This window comes from Malurus melanocephalus, unplaced genomic scaffold, assembly GCF_030028575.1.
Source record: "Malurus melanocephalus ecotype Western Australia unplaced genomic scaffold, MMel_1.1 scaffold_714, whole genome shotgun sequence".
NCBI classification, from domain to species: Eukaryota; Metazoa; Chordata; class Aves; order Passeriformes; family Maluridae; genus Malurus; species Malurus melanocephalus.
In genome coordinates this window covers 140,498-159,560 of record NW_026623946.1, presented here as the reverse complement: position 1 = coordinate 159,560, position 19,063 = coordinate 140,498, and the positions used below count along the sequence as shown (strand labels likewise).

Below are 19,063 nucleotides of genomic sequence, written 5' to 3'. Positions count from 1 at the left end.
CCCCGTGATGGTGCTCGGTGAAGGCCCAAGCACAGGACATGTCACCCGAGGAGCTGGCGGCCCTGCTCTGCGGGGAAGGGGACGAACGCCTCTCCCAGCAGGAATTTCCAGCGGCCACCGCCTTTTACCTGGCTGCCTTCAGCTGCTGTGCCCCCACAGCGGTGCAGAGAGTCGCCTCCATGGGCCACGGCTTCCAGGAGCAGGTGGTGGCCACCYTGGAGGCCTGGTGCCAAGGCCAGGGGCAGATCCCCGAGATCCAGAGCAGGAACCTGGCCGTGGTGTCGCTCAGCGTGGGAATTGCTGCGATTTTCCTCTCCACCCTCGTCCCCAACAACGTGGCGGCCTCGGTTTACGAGCTGGAGGCCCTGTTGAGGCGTGGCTGCTCGGAGGAGGTGGTGAGCAAGTGCAGCCTGCTGCTGGAGGATGATCCCAGGGATTCCATGGAGCTGCTGCTGCTGAGAGCGCTGGCACGGGTGCTCTCAGGRACACAGGTCGAGGAGGGAGTTGTGGATTATGTCCGAGCCTTCGTGCTGCACCCAGCCGAGGCRGCGGCCCACGTGTGCAGCAGGCAGAGGGAGCACCTGCCCCAGATCATCCAGGCCTTCTCYGATCACCTCTCCAAGTGCCAGGGGGAGAGCCCAGGGTGCCGAAAATCGGAGCAGTGGCTGGGGAATTGCTACGCTTTCCTGGCCGCKGTGGCCCCGGGGCACAGCTGGGTGTGCAGGGCGCGGGCCGCTCACCTGCGGCGAACTGGCCACGTTCAGGAGGCTGTGGCCATCTGCACCTCGGCCCTGGAGGGCTGCTCCTCTGGGAAGMTGAGCAGTGAGGGAGCTCTGCCTCTGCTCCTGGAACGGGCGGCTGGGTATTTCTCCCTKGGAGGGCAGGCGCAGGAAATGGTGCAGGATTTAGCAGCAGCCTTTGCAGCAGACCCTGGCCGGGCAAGGGAACGCTTTGAGGAGCTTTTCTCGCCCGGTGACACTGAGCAGATCGAGGAGCAGGCCAGAGCAGCCCTGGAGGAGAAGTTTGCAGCGTTCAGGGAGGCCGTGCGTGCCCGGGCCGAGCTCAGGGGCAGCCAYGGCACTGAGCTGCTCCCTCCCATCATCCAGACCATCCAGCTGCTCCTGCACATCTGCCCAGGGTCCCGCCGGGAGCTCAGCGTGCGCCTGGCAGACTGTCACCTCCTGCAGGGACACCCTGCAGCCGCCCTGCACATCTGCGAGCAGCTGCTGGCAGCGGAGCAGAGCACCTACCACAACACCCTGCTGGCACTGCGAGGCTTCTGCTGCCTCCATGCCCAGGACCACCACGGAGCCCTGCAGGACTTCCAGAAGGTCATTGAACACGATTCCCCACATCCCAGCAGCTGCATCAAAGCCCTGTGTGGGCGCGGGCTGATCCGGATTTCGGGTGGCAGCAATTACCTGACAGCCCTGGATTAYATCACAGCTTGTCAGTTAAAGCTGGAGGAAACCATCTTCACCATCAAGTCCTACGTGCCGTGGAACCAGAGGGGATTGTTGCTGAAGGTTCTCCAGGAGGAAGGACAGATGATGCTCCAGAAGAAGAGGTACCTAGGAGGCAGCGCAGTTTCCTTTTAGAAAAAGGAAACAGGGCTGTGCACATTCCTGACCTCGAAGGTGTTTTGTTTTGATTTGTTTTGTTTTATTTTGATTTGTTTCATTTTGTTGGGTTTTTCCCACTGCAGAGATGCCCCAGGGGTTTTCCAGCTGGCTTCTCTCCTGGTGGAGCTGGACAGCTCTGATGAAGATTCCAGGCTCCTGTGTGCTGATGCCCTGTACCAGATGGGCCGTGGGGAAGAAGCCCACAAGATGCTGTCCCTGGCKCTCTCCAGAAACCCCCAGAGAGCTCCTGTGCTGGCCAGGCTGGCTCTGCTGCAGCTGAAGAGAGGCTGTGTGTACGATGGCAACCAGGTAAGGAGCACCTGGGAAGCCTCATCCTCAGGGTCATTCCCTCCTGCTTGTCCCAGACCACAGTGAAATTACAGATAAATACTCATTTTTTTTGGTGCATTCCCCCTTTAGAAGTAAACTTTGTTGTCAGAAGCTCCTGAAAAGAGCTGTGACACAGCAAAACTCAGAGCCCACATGCAGAACCTCCAGCAGAACTTTTCAGATGTAAATCCAGGGCTGATAACACCATAAAGTTATAGAAACACAGGAATTTGTGTCCAAAAAGGCCATGAAAGGACTCCCAGTTAAACCCAGCTCGTTCCTCGTGTGATTTTTAATTGCATTTCTCAGTACTTTAACCATGCAGAGCATCCTCTCCCTGGGGACAACATTWTGGGATTGGGAATGTTCCCTTAGAGAACAGAAGGCACAAGGGCCACCTCCTTGATTATCCTAACAAAGCACTGAAGAGGAAAGACACAAACACAGAAACTCCAATTTCAGTCTGCAGTTTTCTTTCTCCAGTGCTGATAAATTGTGCTTGAAACCYTGAAAGACATTCCAGTAAACTGATTCTCCTTCCCAGGATTACAAAGCTGAATTCCCAGGCTCTGCCATCAGAGGGAACTATTGTATTTTTTAAAGAATGCCACATAAATTCTGCTAATCCATAGAGAGGTTTTGCTGTCACTGCTTCTCTACTCCTAATGAAAAATAAAAGTTTGCTGTAATTTGCTGCCTTTGGGAGGGCTGTTAATGAAGGTGTGGCTTTATTAGAGCTCTGCCCTTGGAAGTTGGATTTCCATCTGCAGCTTCTGCTGCAAGTTCTGCATGGAACATATGAAACTTTCTCTTCAAAATGCTTTTATCCCACCTGCCTGTCAGATGCCAATCAATTATATCTATTAATAAAATAGAGACAGTAATGAGTTCGAAGCATGTGCCTGGTGCATCAGGATCACTTTGTTCTTTCCTGGCTTCTCTGGCTCAGATTTGAAGATCCACTACCTACTGAGCACAAAAAACACCTTTTATTTCATTTTCATTGGAAAGGCAGTAAAAAAAGTGCTTATTGAGGCAAAGATGCCAAAGGTCAGGCAGGAATCTTCTCCAGGAGGACAGTAGTTTTGAATGTGAATCCATGCTTTTCCCAGATTCCCAATAACAATACTAAAAAAAAAAGGCACAGCACTTCCCTGATTTTCCATTCATTCACTGGGTTTGATTTTATGGTCAAAAGGAGTTACTGAAATCCTTCTGTTCCACAGGAACATTCTCTTTTTTGGGCAATCATCCTGTATTTATAAAACATTCTACTTCCAAGGCGGAGCAGATGCTGCCCAAAGCAAACCAGGCAGTGCCAGGTATTTGCCCAGAATTATTTCCACAGCTGCCGTGGTGGTGAGGGAAGATAAGAACTCCTGTTGTCTCCAGCCTGTGTTCACCCCAGGTCCAACTGAGGAGATAAATCAGGGAAATTCATGGTCCTTGGCTGCCTGAAGCCCCAGCAAAAGTGGGGAAGCGGGGGAAGGGCACAATGGTCTCACCAGAGCTRAACACAACCTCCCATCTCCTCATGCAACCCTTCCTCTGCTGYCTTTCCCTCTTCCATCCTCCAGCTGCTGAAGAGAGTGATCAGAATTGGAGATTCCTCCTGCCTCCTGCCAATCCTGGACATTTTCCAGGAGGAGGATCGGAAGCTGCTGCAGAGCCACTGCCGCTGGCGAGCCCTGGCCATCCTGAAGGGCAAACAGGAGRGTGCTGCCATCAAAGAGGCCATTGCCCACCTGTCCTTTGCCATCATTGCTGCAGGTAGGACACCAGGATGCCAGTGGGGATGTGCTTCTAAGGGAAATCAGGGCAGATTCATGGGATGGGATGTTGAGATCTCCTCTGTCAGCTCCCTGGTGAGGGCTGAAACAGCAGGTTCATCTGGGCTGTGAAGAGGTGTAATTAAACAATAATTAAATTAATTGTTAATTCTTTTAAATGGGTTCAGCTCRGTTCTGCAGGGACATCAGGCCCTTTTCCTCACCCAGTGCAAAGGAGTGCCTGCAGCCACTCACATTTCACTGTCCCAGCTTTTCCTAAGGAGAGAGACCAGGCTGACATGGAAATGCTTCAGGCGTGTTCCAAGTAAAACCATGTTTGTATGGAAATCTGCCTTTCACTCTGAGCAAATGTTATGACAGCAGCACTGAGAAGAAGAGAGACTGGCTCATGGAGATGGAATAAAAACCCTGTTAATTGCTTGGAGATGGTTCCATTTCACAGCCCATGCATTCCAGCTTATCAGCTCCCCACCTGCTAGAACAGATGCTTGTTAAGAAATAGATATTGTCTTTAGAGGAGCCAACTGGTAAAGCTCCAGAGTGATAATAACCTTTGGTACAGAAGTTTTGGAGCAAATCAGGAGGGGAAAAAAGCCTCATTGCTGTAAAAGAATTGCTTGGAGCCTGTCTGCTGGCTGATCCCTGCAGGCAGCTGCGTTTGCTGACCTCCCTAGGAAAACATATTTCCAGTGGCACTGATGATTTATCACCCACTATTGGATGCCACAGTTATTGATTGCAACCCTGGCCATATTAAGATCCTTATCAAAATTGCCTTGGAAGGAAGGGATATGTGGATGGCAAGGAGAGAAATGCTCTGCAGCCCAGGGAGTGGAGGAACCAGGATTTTCACTGTCAGCTTTCTGTGTTTGTTTGGGCAGCACTTGTGTGAAAGCAGAAAAAAAAAATCAGCTCAGTATCACAAATCACAATGCATATTAATTCTGGCAGGGAATTCATCAGCCCCATCTGGATAAGTCATTTATCCAAAACAATGGGTGCCTTCCCTGCCCATGGCAGGGGGCTGTGGACTCTTTAAGGTCCCTTCCAACCCAAACTATTCCATGATTCTGACTCCACTTTATCAAAACAGCCGAATGGCTTCGTGCCTCCCCTCTCACATATTCACAGATCTCCCTCCTAGAGTTTCTCCTCTCATTTGTGCTGCTCCCACTCCATCCTGACACAGATTCTTTTTTCCTTTCAACCCGTGCCTGAAAACWTGTGGTAGGAATTCCACTTGCAATAAAAATAAAGGAAACTTCCACTTAGGCAAACTCTCTTTGTACTTCATCCTGAGGTGTCCTCAGGCCAAGGGGAGGCTTTTTACAGCTTCCTGTGGGTATCCTTGCAGTAACCATGGCTCATCCCTGTCTTCCAGGTGGTTATGCTGAGGATTGCCTTCTCACCAGGGCCCGATGCTACGGGCGCCTGGGGCAGATGAAAACTGCAATTTTTGATTTTAATGCTGTCCTGAAGGAAGATCCCAGGAATGTGCAAGCTCTGAGYGGCCGGGGGTTCGTTCATCTCGCTCTGAAGCAGCAGAAGGTACTGACTGTGTGGGGTTTGCTGATTTTTCTGGGGGTATTAAACAATAAGAGTGTAAGATATCACAGAATTTATCAAGGAATCACTGGAATCAGGAATTTCTCACAGAATTTGGGCAGTGAAAGGCTCTGGGTGTATAAACAGCCCACCTGATGTTACTGATTTGCTTTCCCAACTCCAGAGAGAGGAAGACTAAACCTTGATTTTSTCTGATAATCCAAAGAGTTTAAAACACTTTGGAAATACTCATTCAAACCTGCCTTTCTGATCCCCTAGCAGCTTTGCAAATGGAAGAGATGCAGCACAAGGACAGGGAAGGGCAAAGCTTTTCCATGGTTCAGCAGACAGCAGAAAACAGCCAAAAGAATAAATGATCAATACTCAATTATTGCTTCCATTTCTTTTCTTGGCATTTTTCTCCACAGGAGGCAGTGCAAGATCTGACCTCAGCACTGAAGGTGGAGGCAGGGGCAGTGATCCCAGCAATCCTGTGCTTGAAGCCTGAAGCCCGAGGGTTGGTCACTGGGTGGCTCCTCCAGCATGGCAGGGCCACTCTCACCGAGCTCGTGGCCACCAAAGACCTCCCAAGAGAAGAAACCCTCGGGGACCTCCTCACCATGGCAAAAGCACTGATGAAAATCTGCAAGGCTGCTCAACATCACATCTTCTACACCGACGTTCTGATGGCAAATGGTGAGTCCCAGTCCTTCTGCAGGACTTCTCCCAGCTTGGTGAGAGAGCAGAAAATGGGCAGGAAGTGAATGGTGAATGATGAGTGTTGTATTGGATAGTGCTGAATGTTTCTGAATGGATGGTGTTGGATGGTGCTGGATATTCCTGGATGGTGTTGGATATTCCTAGATGGTGCTGGATATTCCTGGATGGTGCTGGATTTTTCTGGATGGTGCTGGATTTTTCTGGATGGTGATGGGTATTCCTGGAAGGTGCTGGATTTCCCTGGATGGTGCTGGATTTTCCTGGATGGTACTGGATTTTCCTGGATGGTGCTTCTCAAGAGAAGTCTGAGAATGTTTTAGGAAAAGGCATGAAATAATTAACACCTTTAGACAAGGGCTGGCTGCCTTAACCTTACCTTGCTGACTTTCCTTGGTGCCTTTCTCCCCGTGGAACGGGTAATGGAGTTTGTGCTGCTGTTCCCCAACAGGAAAGCACCAAGAGGCCCTGAGGCACCTGCAGGAAGCYTTTGGCCACTGTCCTGCTGAGGCCTCAGCCAGGGCTCGTCTGGCAGTGCTGCAGCTSCAGGGCAGGAACGTGGCAGGAGCAGCTGCCCCGCTCAGCGCCCTGGCCAGGAGAGATGAACAGGACTTGGCTTTTCTCCTCAGCTTTGTAGACACCAAGCAACTGCAGCACCTCGCTCAGGTACAGGCCTTTTTTGTGATCCCACACCAGTGGATTCAGTGGGGGGAGATTTGGGAAGCCAAACTGGGCTTGCAGGGATTTTTCCCTGTCTTGAGAAGTGTGTGGAAAGAACTTTATCAGATGGATAGGGCACAAATTGGCTTTTCCTCCAGCCAGGGCAGGGAGTTGGAGCTAAATTTCTTCCACTGCAGTGATTTTGCCTCAATCTCTAATAATCCATCATTGCCACATCTGAGCACTTGTGGGGATCCCTTGCTGGTCTCCCTGGCCCAAGGCCTGGTGGTCCCCACACTGAAATTCAGGGACCAGGAGGGGCAGGAGGCAGGAATTCAACAAGATCACAGATGGTCTTGTATTCTGGGGGATACATGGTGCTCATGGATGGATCCTRGGGAAGGGGGATTCATATTTTATTAATTTTCTTTGTAAAATTCAGCTKAAAATTTCAATTCAATGACATTAATGCTTCCATTTTTTTTGCTCTTTTTTGTAATATTTAGAATTTTAAATATAAGCACATTTTTATAAAATGAAAGGCTTTGGGGTTAGTTTTCTTAGCTAAAACCACCTGACACAACAACACATAGCTCTGCCCCCCCCCAAATATTTATTATTCTCCATTTTTTCAACTTTCTCCCCCAAAGTACACCCAGCAAGCACCTCCAGTAATAAGACAGGAGAAGGTCAGATTGATGGCCAAGAGTTTTAACGCTCAGTCAAGCATCTGCAATTCTGATTACCCAGAAGCTCTGCGCTCTGAGGATCAGTTTGCTTCCTTTCATTCAATTTGTTGCTGGTGTGCACCCTGGTGAGAAGCTGTATTGTTGTGCTCTCTGCCAGGTTCTAAAACAAACAACATGCTGATATCCTTAATGCAGCGAGAGGAGCGCTTGGAATGGGTTTGAACAGAACAGCAGGAGGATATAAGTAAACAAGTATTAATTTACCAGTCCCCAGACGTGCCCCATTASAGGGAAAAGAGTCCCTCTCTTCTAAATAATGTGAAAAGTTCAGTCTTAGAGGGAAGAGTTGGAAGATTTCAGAGGCAATTTGCAATCTTCCACTTTGGAAAGTTGATAAAGGTGCAATTGAGACTGTGGTTGGGGAGGCCCTGAGGGGGTGTCTGTAAATGAAGACACATTTTCCAGCTGAATTTTCCYTGCTGCCACATCACTCCTTCTGTGGGGAAGTCTCACAGCCCGGTCCATCCATGCTGTTTCCTGAGGCAGCACAGGAGGGATGTTCTTTGCTGTCAATAAGAAAAGAAAAATGAGAAGAAACAAAAAAACAAACTTTTGTACTGCTGTTACTGCACTGATGTGTCAGAACCCTCTGGTGTCACAGGTGAGTGAAGCCTTTGAAATGGGAGAGGAACTTATTTCTGTCTCTTTTTGGCAGCTGTGAGTGAAATAAAAGCCCTCACTGTGGCTCTTTTAACATGAGAAATTCCTCTGCTTGAGACAAGAGGTGTGACCAACTGGAGCTCAATACCAGTTTTAAAAGAAGTTCAAAAAGCAAACATTGCCCTCTTTCATCCTGTGCTTTTGTTCAACTGTGTAAATGTTTGAACTCAAGCACCTGGGGGGTTTCAGATGAATTTTGTGACYAGGGGATGAGTGTGTGCTCTCTGGGGTGGGGAAGGAATTGGTTCATYCACCTGACCAGTGTCTCAAARGATTTCCCAGCAGCACTTCCTTTTSCCTGCGAGKTTATTCGAGTTTGTGAAAGGAAAATCTCCATTGCAGCAAAGTTAAAAAAGCTTACAGACAGAATCAGTGCTAAAATTCCCAACGATGGCCTAACTCTGCCGTGGTTCCTACCCTGGGAGAGGGAATTTGCTCTGTTTCCTGCATTTTAGGTAGGAAAAGGAGAGCTCAGAGCTCAMACCCAGCCCTCAGCCTCAGCACCCCAGCACAAAAGCATTTCTKCCACATTGTTTTTTGGAGTATTTGGAATTGCAGGCATTTGAAAAACGTGTCATCATTATCCTGGACCCAGGTCTATTTTTAGCTCTCCATAAGCTGAATAGGAAAGGGTGGGGAAAGGAGAGAGCTCCTTGATGTACTCTTCTTTTTTTTTTTCATGAAAAACAAAGCAATAATATGCTCCTATTATTTATAGTCAAAGGGGTCCCATGCTGAGAAATTTGTAAACAACTGGGAGAGCCACMTGGGAATAGAAATCTGAAAGATTTATTAAGCTGTGAAAGGTCAGAGGAAGGGAGGTTGCCTGCTGCTAGTGCAGCTTCAACCCTTGGGCTTCCGAGGTCAGGGGGGAAATGCTCGACTGATTCCCAGATCCTCAGGGCTGCAGCTTCTCTGGATATCCAGAATCCTACAAAAAATGGGTCCAAAAATCCATGGTCTGGGCCAGAATTGGGTGAAGTTGCCATTCCACGTTCCCTTCATGGCACATGCAGGTGGGGAAGGAAAGGCTTGCTCCAAAKTCTTCTGAAAACATCGAACTCTCTCCCAAAGCTCAGAGTTTATCTGTCCATCTGCTGGGATTTATTGCTCAGGGACAAACCCTTGGCCATAATTCCATGGCCATTAAACTCCACACTCGTTTTTTTTCTAAGGAATTAAACCTTGGTCACATCATAAGATTGGTCACCAGGGACTGGAACCATAAGTGACTCAAAAATTTGTGTATTTTCAGTCTTTTATCAGTGAGGTGGACAGATAGAGGAAAGGGACACAGAGACCTAATCCAGGAATCCAGGAATTCACTCATGACCCTTTCCATGTGTCACCAGAATTATTTCAATCTGGAAGCCAAAATCAAACGTTTGATGACAAATTTGACTTGATTTCCACTGAAATGGACCCCAAAGCTTTTCCTGCCCTTCCAGGTCACCTGCAGTGAGGATGATGACAAAAATGCTTCTTGYAGGGAGCAGCTGAACTCAGCTGTGCCATGTCCTTCTGGCTTCCTATCTCTTCTTTCCATAAATTTAGTTTTCATTTTTCTCTTTGTGAGGAGATAATGTGGCAATTGCTAATTAATCCTTCTCTGTTACACCCCAAAAATGTCCCAGCTCAGGTCCCTTAAAACTGAGAGAGCCAAAAGAGGCTCCAAAATCCAGCTGCCCAACCTTAGTCCATCACTAAGGATGGAAAATKAATCCTTTCTTTTCAGATGGGATTTTTGCTCCAAGTGTAGCAGGAAATGCAGAATCTCATGGCCTGATTTGGGGACTCTCAGGGAAATGTGAAGAAGCCCAAGCAGTGGTTTAGTGAATAAATTCAATATTGCCTATGGTGCAATAACCCCAAATGCCCCAAACCCTGAAACCTTCAGSACCAGATTAATCATTCAGCACAACAACAATTTTGTTTTCTTCTGCCTCTGAGACAAGAAATGCACCTTAGAGGCTGAAAATGGCAATTTAACCACACAAACATGAGGTGTTTTGAGGAACTGCGCTGCGTTCCTTGGAACAATGTGATCCAGAACTTTGGAATTTCTAGGGGGAAATAAAAACACCTTCTCTTGCCAGGATGCTCCTCACACAGCTGCAATTCCACCTTGATCCCTCGTTAAATTCCTGCCACTGAGGGAATGCTTGCAGTATGGAATTATCTTAAAAACATTTCAAAGTAAATGTGCTGCTTCTTCAGTGTATACACAGACATCTCAGATGGGTTTGGACAGGCTGTCTGAAAATTTATGGCCAGAATTGTTAAAATCAGGGATTTTCACTGTTTGGGGAGAGGTCCTATTGCTATTTCTGAGTGTGGAAGCTGAGAGATTCTTTAATAAACATGACTGTGTCAAGCAAAATAGCAAAAAAAATGCTTATTGTATGGATTATAACAAAATGACTGCAGCAGAATTCCTCATAAACCATTTGGAGARGCTAAATTATTTCATGCCACTGCTCTCAGATGAGGTGCTGGGACTTGCTCTGCAATATTGATCCCAAACCCTGCAGAACCTGTTCTCCTCAGCCCTTTCAGACAGCAATCAATTCTAATCTCACTCAGCCAAAATAAAAGGGGCACAAAAGAGACTGAAGGAGCTGAGCTGGCTGTCAAGTGTGGCTACCRAGACAGGGGCTGGGCTAACTGAATTTTTGCATCCAAAAGCAGGAATTACCCCAAGAAATGAGGAGGATGAAAACATTTCTCCTTTGCTCAAAGCCTGAGCTTGTTTGGCTCAGCCTTTTGGAAGCTGCTGATGGCAGCCTTGTTTATAACTTGAATATTCACTCTGCTGCTGCAGCAYGTTAAAAGCTTTATTTATTACCAATGAAGGGAAATAATGAGAAATCCATTTGAGGCAAATAGTTCTAATGGAGTTTTCTTTATTGACCTCCATGAACCTAGAAATTATGGCTCTTTCTGCCTTCTCTATTTTCTTCTTGTTGTTTTTCCCTTCAGATGAGGGCAGAGAGTTCAAATTGCACTTGAGATGAGCAATTAGCCAAACCATCAGTTGGCCTTTTTTTCCTACAGCTTGAGTAAGCTCCAGTGGAGACAAAAAACTTCATTTTTTCAGCCTTGCATTTGTGGGGCAGCACCTGGGGAGGTCAGTCCGGGCAGTTTTTTATTCATCATTCTCAAGGAATGTAAACGAACTCAGAAGAAATTCTGGCAATCATGCAGAAACAAAGGAGAGGAGTTCAGAAGCTCCTGAGATAACAGCGAGTGCCCAGTGATCCAAGAGCTTCAAATCTTATCTATATACGAAAAAAAGCCCCTATTATTATTTCTCCAACTAAATGCAATTTCAACCTTTAACAAAGCGATTTCTTTGTGTCTGTGTCTATGCCCAATCCAGACTAGATATTTTTTCTATTTTTTTCTATTTTTTTCTATTTTTTTCTATTTTTTCTATTTTTTTCTATTTTTTTCTAATTTTTTCTATTTTTTTTCTATTTTTTCCCCTTTTTTGACTAACATTGATTACCTCTGTCCCCCCAGGCAGCAGCCCAGGAGGGGAAGGTGCTGATCAAAAGCCATCACTACGAGAAAGCTCTGGGCTACCACACCCTGGCCGTGCTGGCCAGCAGGGACAACCCCAGGTACCTKCGCCGCAGAGCCGCCTGCCTGATGCACCTAAAAAAATACGGGAAAGCTCTCAAAGACATGGAAAAAGTGATCCAGGGGCACGGCTGTAACAGCCCCAAAACACAGGCTGGGGATCATTGCTCGCAGGGATTTCTGCTGCTGGTTCTGGAGGAGGAGGAGGCGGCGGTGCAGCATTACATGGAGGCTCTGGAGCTGGATGAGCCCCTGGCCTTGGACACCATCAGCAACTGCCCTGGCAGGGAAACTTTAACCCAAACCTTTCACAAAGTGGCACAAAGGAACTTGGAAAAGCAGCGTTACGAAGAGGCCTGGAAAATCACGGACTAYGGGTTGAAAATTGATAAAAGTGTTGAGCTGCAGAAGCTGAAGGCGAGGCTGAAGCGGGAGGCATCGAGCTGCAGCATACATTGATTTCTTTTTGGGGGGATTTTCCTGCTGTCTGATCGCTTTCTGGTTTGTTTGGGAGGCAGCAATAATGAGGGAGAGATGAGAAAGAGAAGAAGGATGAGAAGCTCATGATAAATATTCAACAGACGTGATACTGAACATGGGACAGCTGAATTAGGGGGAGAAAGGTTCAGATAGCAAAGCAAAAAACTGACCAGGAGAGCTATGAGGAAAGAAGCAAATTGCAGGATTCAGGATTCCTTAAATTACTGTGAATTATGTAATCTCCTAGTGAGAAAAGTCTCTTTTTCTGGCTGAACTGAACTAATTCTAACACASGGATTCCAGTCCTACTGAAGGAAAACATTCAAATCGCTTGCAGCTCATGAATAATAATCAGGTATTTCCTTGCTGGTGTTTGATGAGTTTAACATGTACTGGTCAATCATGGCCTTGTTTTTATGGCCAAGTCAAAAGGAYCAGTCAAAAGCAAGCCCTGTAAGGGGTTTGTGAAGGGCCATTTGTGTTCCACCCCTTCCAGGATGGGAGGATCAGCACAGATATCGGGGAGTCGGGCAGCACAAATGCCAAGGGAACTGTTTGACTGCCCCAGGGAAGAGTAAAATAACAGAGAAAGTGAAGGATGAGGCTCAACAGGGTCAAAAATCCACCTTAGSGGCTCCTGAGCTGATATCCAGGACACACCTCGGGCTCCCAGATCCCGTTTCTGTTTGCCTGAGCAGATAACGGGGATCATCTCTCCATAGGGGAGCCTGCCAGAGCTGCCAAATTCCATCCCTCACTCTCCTGGTGTTCAACCCAGTGCTGGAGCTCATCCAGAAGTGCTCAGTGTGAGCAGGAGGCTGGAGGCAGCACTAAAGCCCCAATTCCTCCCAGAGCTGCACCATTCCCTCCTCTCATCCCTGGGCAGCACGGAATGAGCTCTGGAATGYTCAGCCAGGCTTTTCCTGCTGCTCTGGCTCTGTTTTTCTGCTTTCAGGTGGACTCTGGACACCTCCCTGGGGATTCACCTGCACCAGGGTGTCACGATCCGCTTAACTCAAGCGAGGGTCGTGGTGAGGTTCGTTATTGGAATCTCAGAGTGCAAAAGAAAACRAGGGGAAAATATATATGCTTCAAATAATCAGGAACAATTTATTTGGGTATTTTGCGATAGAAGAGAGTGAGAGAGAGAGAAAGAGAGAGAAAGAGAGAGAGAGAATGGGTTATATAGCTACCAACAGGGCTTGACGAGGTCTTCCAAAGTTCCACAGGGGTCGTCAGAGTCCGTTGGGAGAGATCTCCGAAGTGRTCTTCTCGGGGGAGACTTTTTATAGTCTTTTTCAAAGCGAGTGGCTGCAAGCCAGGGGGGTGTTGCAAAGCAAGGACTGGCCACGTGGAACTGGCTCGGACTTCCCCCCTCCCCAAAGCAGGTGGCAGCAAGTCGGGCATGGTAACCTGATGGAGATTCGTGGGGCATGGAAAGAATCGGTAGGGAATGTTCTTTAAACAGAAGCCAGTGATGCATGGGGAGGACTCGCTGTCCTGGAAGCTGAAAACAGTCACTCCACCTTCATTCGGCTCGGACCCCTTCAAGAAAAGAGTCGTCCGTCCCCCCCCCCTTTTCTTCCCCTCGGGTTTTTGGGGTGTTCAGTCGATAATTGTGAGACAGTCACGGATCTTCAGTACRGTCTCTTACACAGGGGAGCCCTCAGCTCAGTCCAGAAGCAGAAAGGAGCCGAGGTGGGGCCCAGAGCAGCAGCTCCTCTCTTTGTTTTGGCTGCTCCAAGGGAGTTGTCCCAATGTTTTTGGAGGTGATAATACAACCACAGAGGAAAACAGAAAGTGCTGCTGAAAACAAAGATTAAAGCAATGCTGAGACTSCTCTGCTGCTTTGATCAGGATGAAAGGGAAGAGGGAGCATTTTCTTTTTGGTTGTTTTGTTGTCTCAAAGGCAACATTCCAGAGTGGAACTCCCTTCAGCAGCCWTGGGATCACCCCACAGCAATGGCACCACCTGGAACCTTCCACCWTTCCTGCTCTCTGCATGCTCCTTTWTCCTACYCTRARAGCACAGGTAAATCTGGGCTTCTTGCCCTTCAAATTCAAGAAGTTACTTTGGTTTTAATCCTAGTGACGCTGATGAGTATTTTTCCCCCTAATGGGCGTTGAGAGGCTGTGATATCGTTTCTTTCCAAGCATGAAATTATATCCTTAAACAACTCTTAGCTCAATTTGCAAGCTGAAAGAAATAATTTTGCTCATTTTTTTCCTTCAAGTAGTAATCAACAGACGGGAACTTCTCTGTGTCTCGAGAAATTTTTGAGAAGTGGTTGTTCAGGGCTTTGGAATTTTTTTTTTTCAGTCTTTCTATTATGTAAAAAAGGATATTCTGCTTTTTCTCAGACCACCCAATTGTCAGGAAAGTATTGGGAACACAATTTACTTGTCCTGTCTCTCAAGGGAATATTTCTCCATTGGTCTGGTCTGCTCCTTAGGCAATTTGGAAGCAATTTTTGGCCTGTTCTTACTGTTAAGCAATGCATTCTCTGGGATAGAATGCATTTATTGCTCCTAAAGAAATTTTTCTTTAAAAATAAGGACCASAGGCACAGAGTTATCCTGAGAAAAAATTCCTTTTCAGGTTTGTGCCTATTCCTCGTGGCCTTGAGGAACTGCTGCTTCTCATCAGCATTTTTATTGGGTTTTTTTAATTTTCCCTGTTCTCTGCCTGTGCCCACTAAAGTCCTTTGCCTGTGCCCAAGCTTCTGATGTGTTCTTTATTTCTCTGTTTTGTTTTTACTCTTCCARCCAATTTCTAGGAAAGGCCTTGGAAGAACCTGGGACAGTGGAAGGTGTCCCTGCCATGGGCAGCTTTAAGGTCCCTCCCAAYCCAAACCATTCCATGATTCTGTGATTGGATAAAAACCATTAAAAAAATAAAATTGGTTCTACTTCTTTCAGATTGAAAAAACCTGCAGTGGTCATTTCTGTGCATTTCTTTAACATTAAGCTGTGATTCAGAGGGTTTGTGGAGCTGTTTGCTGCTGCTTTGAGACCTTTTCCTCCCTCTGTGCAAGCAGCCCATGGCTGAATATTCAGAAAAGGAATTTATTGCTCTTTGTATGATGTGATGTAGGACATTGCCTCAAGGAATTCTGCTGTAAATGTCACACGACTGTGAGGAATTCAGATAGATTTATATTAATCAACACCAATGTAATCAAGAAGAAAATGCGGCCTAATAAAAGGTGAAACTGGATCCCTGTTTGTAATCCAGTTTGAAGCTGCAGTCATTAATTAATTACAGCTTAAATATCTGTGATTTATTCATCTCTGAGCTCTATACAGACATTACCAACTGTTTCTTTGCTCTCTCCATTAATTTTGTCCCTTTATTCTGCAGCCTTAACAAGCGTGTTGCACATCATCACCAGGTAATGAAGAGTGAAAGCAAACTGTGAAATCGGGTTTGAGAATGTTCCTGCACAAACAGTGCCCTGCCAGGCTGGCCTCTCTGAAGAATTCAACATTCCTTCTAAGTGCATACAAGGAAAATCAGATGTGAGAGTATTTGCATCACAAATAGAGTTGGACAAGGGAGGTTTKCTGACCCCGGGCTCTGCAGTCCAGCAGGCAAGGAGCAGCTTAGAAATGATGGCAAAGTGTTTGGAATTAAATATTCCACTGGAAGCTTTTCCTCAGAGTTCAGGCAGGGCTAAACTTTGAGCTTTTGCGATCTCAGAAGGTTTAATTTCCTTTAAAACCMCATCACTCCCATTAATTTTTCYTATTTCACTTTGCTGTGCGCTGCCAGGTACTAAAGGGAATCTAAACACATAAACCAACYTCTYCARCTGTTCTTGAAGCTGACACATCTCCAGGGAATTCATCTTCCTGCCTTTCAGCCCAAGTCATTGTGCTTCCCAGCTTTCCATCCTGGTGGAAGTGTGGTCTGGAGCAGAGCCACAAAAACCCAGGAATTTAATGAGCTTCCTTGTGCCCGAGTGAGGACATTCCCCTTGGCCTGCAGGGCAGATGTTTCACTCTAATGACAGCTCATCCAAAAGCCATTTCTTTCACCATCATGTCCCTGCAGAAGATTAACTGGGTTATCATCGTGCTGCTGCTGCTGCATCCAGCACTTTCCAATTTGCCAGGGCTCCGAGGAGTCGCTGTCACYGGGAATTTAATGTGTTACATGAAATTATCACTGGCACTGGAGCCTGCCTTYGGAGCCTTGGCTGTTTCAGTTGGATTTCAGCCACGCTGCTCTGTGCTGGGATCTGCTGGCTCACTCAGCCAGTACCCAGTGGCACCTTCAGAGAGATATTTCATATTTAGGAGGTGCAGCATTCCAAAGGTGTGGGATTCAGGAGATCCCTTCCTGCTCCTGCTGTGGGTTTCAGTAATGACTTTTCCGTATCCATTTGTTCTGTCAATGCTGCAGAGGCTGCACCTGTCCACAGGTGAGTGCAGTCTGACACCTGAGCACAGGAGCAGTGGTTTATTTGCTCCCAGAAGTGCTTGGAGGGCAGAAGACAAACGCAGCTGATATTGTTGTTTGCAGCTCTCAGCAGTTGGGGATGTTTGGGGACAGGTGGGGAAMAAATTTCCACCCCAAATGGAAGATYGGAGAACATGARCMAGTCCCAAAGGTGTCAGCAGAGAGTGGAAAACACCCATGATCACAGTGATGCTGGTTTTAATTCCTCTCTAATGAACCAGCACTTGAGAAAAGGGAGAAAGTGAGAAAACAGTTTCTGTCCTGGTCAGCTGCCCCCAGCCAGTCCTGAYCCTCCCTGAAATCACAGCCTGGTGCCACCAACCCTCTGGGTCCCACACCTCACCACAGGAACCTGCACCTCTAAGACATGTGCAGCCAGGTAATTTTCAATTAATTAACTTAAATTAATTAACTTAAACCCTTCCAGAGTTTATCTGCATGGCCAAAACCTCCTGGAGAGATTGGCAAATCTCCCTTGTGTCCCTGAGAGCCACTGGGGGCTTGTTCTGTGCCACAGCAGCTGAGKCTTCAGGTGTGTCACCACCCAACCCCATCATTTGTGTGTTTATGTGTCCCCTACGCAATTCCAAAAATTCAGGAGCTGCAGATAATAAACAGAACAAGAATTCCCTCCTGGACTGTAAAGGAAATTAAGAGCAGTGTCTGATAATCAGTTTGCACATCTCGTTCCTGAACTGCATCAGTAAATGAGAAAATTTAGCTGTAAAGACAGGGAGGGGGGGTTGTGGGAGGGAACAAGAAGCACAGGAGGACGTTAATGATTCTGTTCCATCCTGGTTTGCATTTGTTACACCCCTCAGCTGTACTTTTATCTCCAGGTCGGTGCTGCAGACACCAAAAACACCTCCAGAGCGAGGGAGCCAGAGCCACAACAGAGCCCCAGTGGCAGATCCGGATCAGTAGTGGATGAAATGGAAAACTGACAGGRATTAGCCCTTCCCCGCTTGAAATGCCCATCTCACAGAGCTTCTTGATTGCTTAGAAAGCTCGGCTGTGCCATTGTGAGACATTCCAGTGCTCCATCTGCGCTCTGGCAGTCCCATTGCAATCTGAAATGATTGGGAACACCTCAGAGCGCCTGTCACGGTGCAGGGGTTGTTCTTTCACCGTAATTTTGACAATAGGAACAATTCTACCTTGCCACGTGCTCATTTTCACAGCCTTACCAACAGAGTTTTCAAAATGTTGTTTCTTTTCTTCTCCTGCTCCATTTGTCCACTCTTGATCCGCATCCTGAAGCAAACAGGTAATTAGCCATCTCCATCAAGTGCCCTGTGCCACACCATTAACGTGTTTGGATGTTTTAATTGATTGCATTCTCGACTGCTTTGGATGGCTTAAATGCCAGCTAATGCAATCCAATTAAGTCTCCTAATAAACCTGACTGATGAACTGCAGTATAATCACACTTCAAGCAGAGATAGAGAGGGAAATGCCACGGAAGTGACAGTTCAGAATAGGCCGTGTCATTTGGGAAGATCCAAATCGCTTCTCAGCAGGCAAACTGGGAAAATTGACTCTTAACTGGTGCTGGGTTTGGTCCCCAAGACCTGAATCAACACAACTTTTAAGCGCACAATTGAACCAATTCCTGTCCACAAAACTTTTTCATTGATTCACAGAACAGCCCAGGTTGGAAGGGACATCCAAAGGTCATCCCAACATCCCATAGGAAAGGGATCCTACATGAGATTATCCAGCACCCTGGCAAATCTTGTAAAATTCCACTGATGGGGACCTTCTCATGTCCCTGGGGAGGCTGTTCCAATGATTGATTGAAAAAAAAGAACAATTCTTTTATTGAGATTAAACTTTTCCCAATCCAACATCCTTTTGCCCCGTGTCTCCAACCTGGAGAATATCAACTCAACAGTTATCTCGAGGGAGCAAAAATGCAAAGGAGATTTCAGGTGATATGAGGGGCTCTTAAAAATATTTTTCAAACAAAATGAGCTGAGGCAGCAGGAAATAAAATAAACTCCTCCTGGGGTAGGATGTGAACTTCCAAAGTGCCCCACAAGCAACTGATTTGAAGATGGTGCAGTGTTTTTGTGTCAACTCTGGAGGTCTTTCCCTAAACCCAAACAGAGATTAAGGATTTAATGGAGCAATCTGTGTGAAATTCTCAGYTCTGTTCTGCCAGATGCCACACAAGACATAATAGCTCCTCTGGCATCAATGTCTATTAATCTCATCTTGACTTTGATTCTCTGTGTGACTCCCTTTCATCTGTAAAACRGGGATAATTCTCTCTTTCAGATGCTTGTCAGTACCTCTTAGTTCCGGCTGCACGGCGCTTTGATGATGACATTGTACATTTTATATCGTTGTGGAGAGCTGCACGTTGTCCCCAGTCCTTGTCCCCAGTCCCTGTCCCCAGTCCCTGTCCCCAGTTCCTGTCCCCAGTCCCTGTCCCCAATCCTGTCCCCAGTCCCTGTCCCCAGT

At 47.0% G+C, this 19,063-nt stretch overlaps 1 protein-coding gene across 1 annotated transcript; it reads left to right on the top strand.

The window, feature by feature from the left end:
- Positions 1-38: 38 nt before the first annotated feature.
- On the top strand, positions 39-12,114 carry TTC34 (tetratricopeptide repeat domain 34). Its single transcript, XM_057384522.1, is given in 7 exon segments — positions 39-1,639; positions 1,706-1,931; positions 3,530-3,722; positions 5,124-5,290; positions 5,716-5,983; positions 6,456-6,670; positions 11,596-12,114. Coding segments are annotated over 7 exon segments (3,189 nt in total).
- The last annotated feature ends 6,949 nt before the right edge of the window (positions 12,115-19,063 follow it).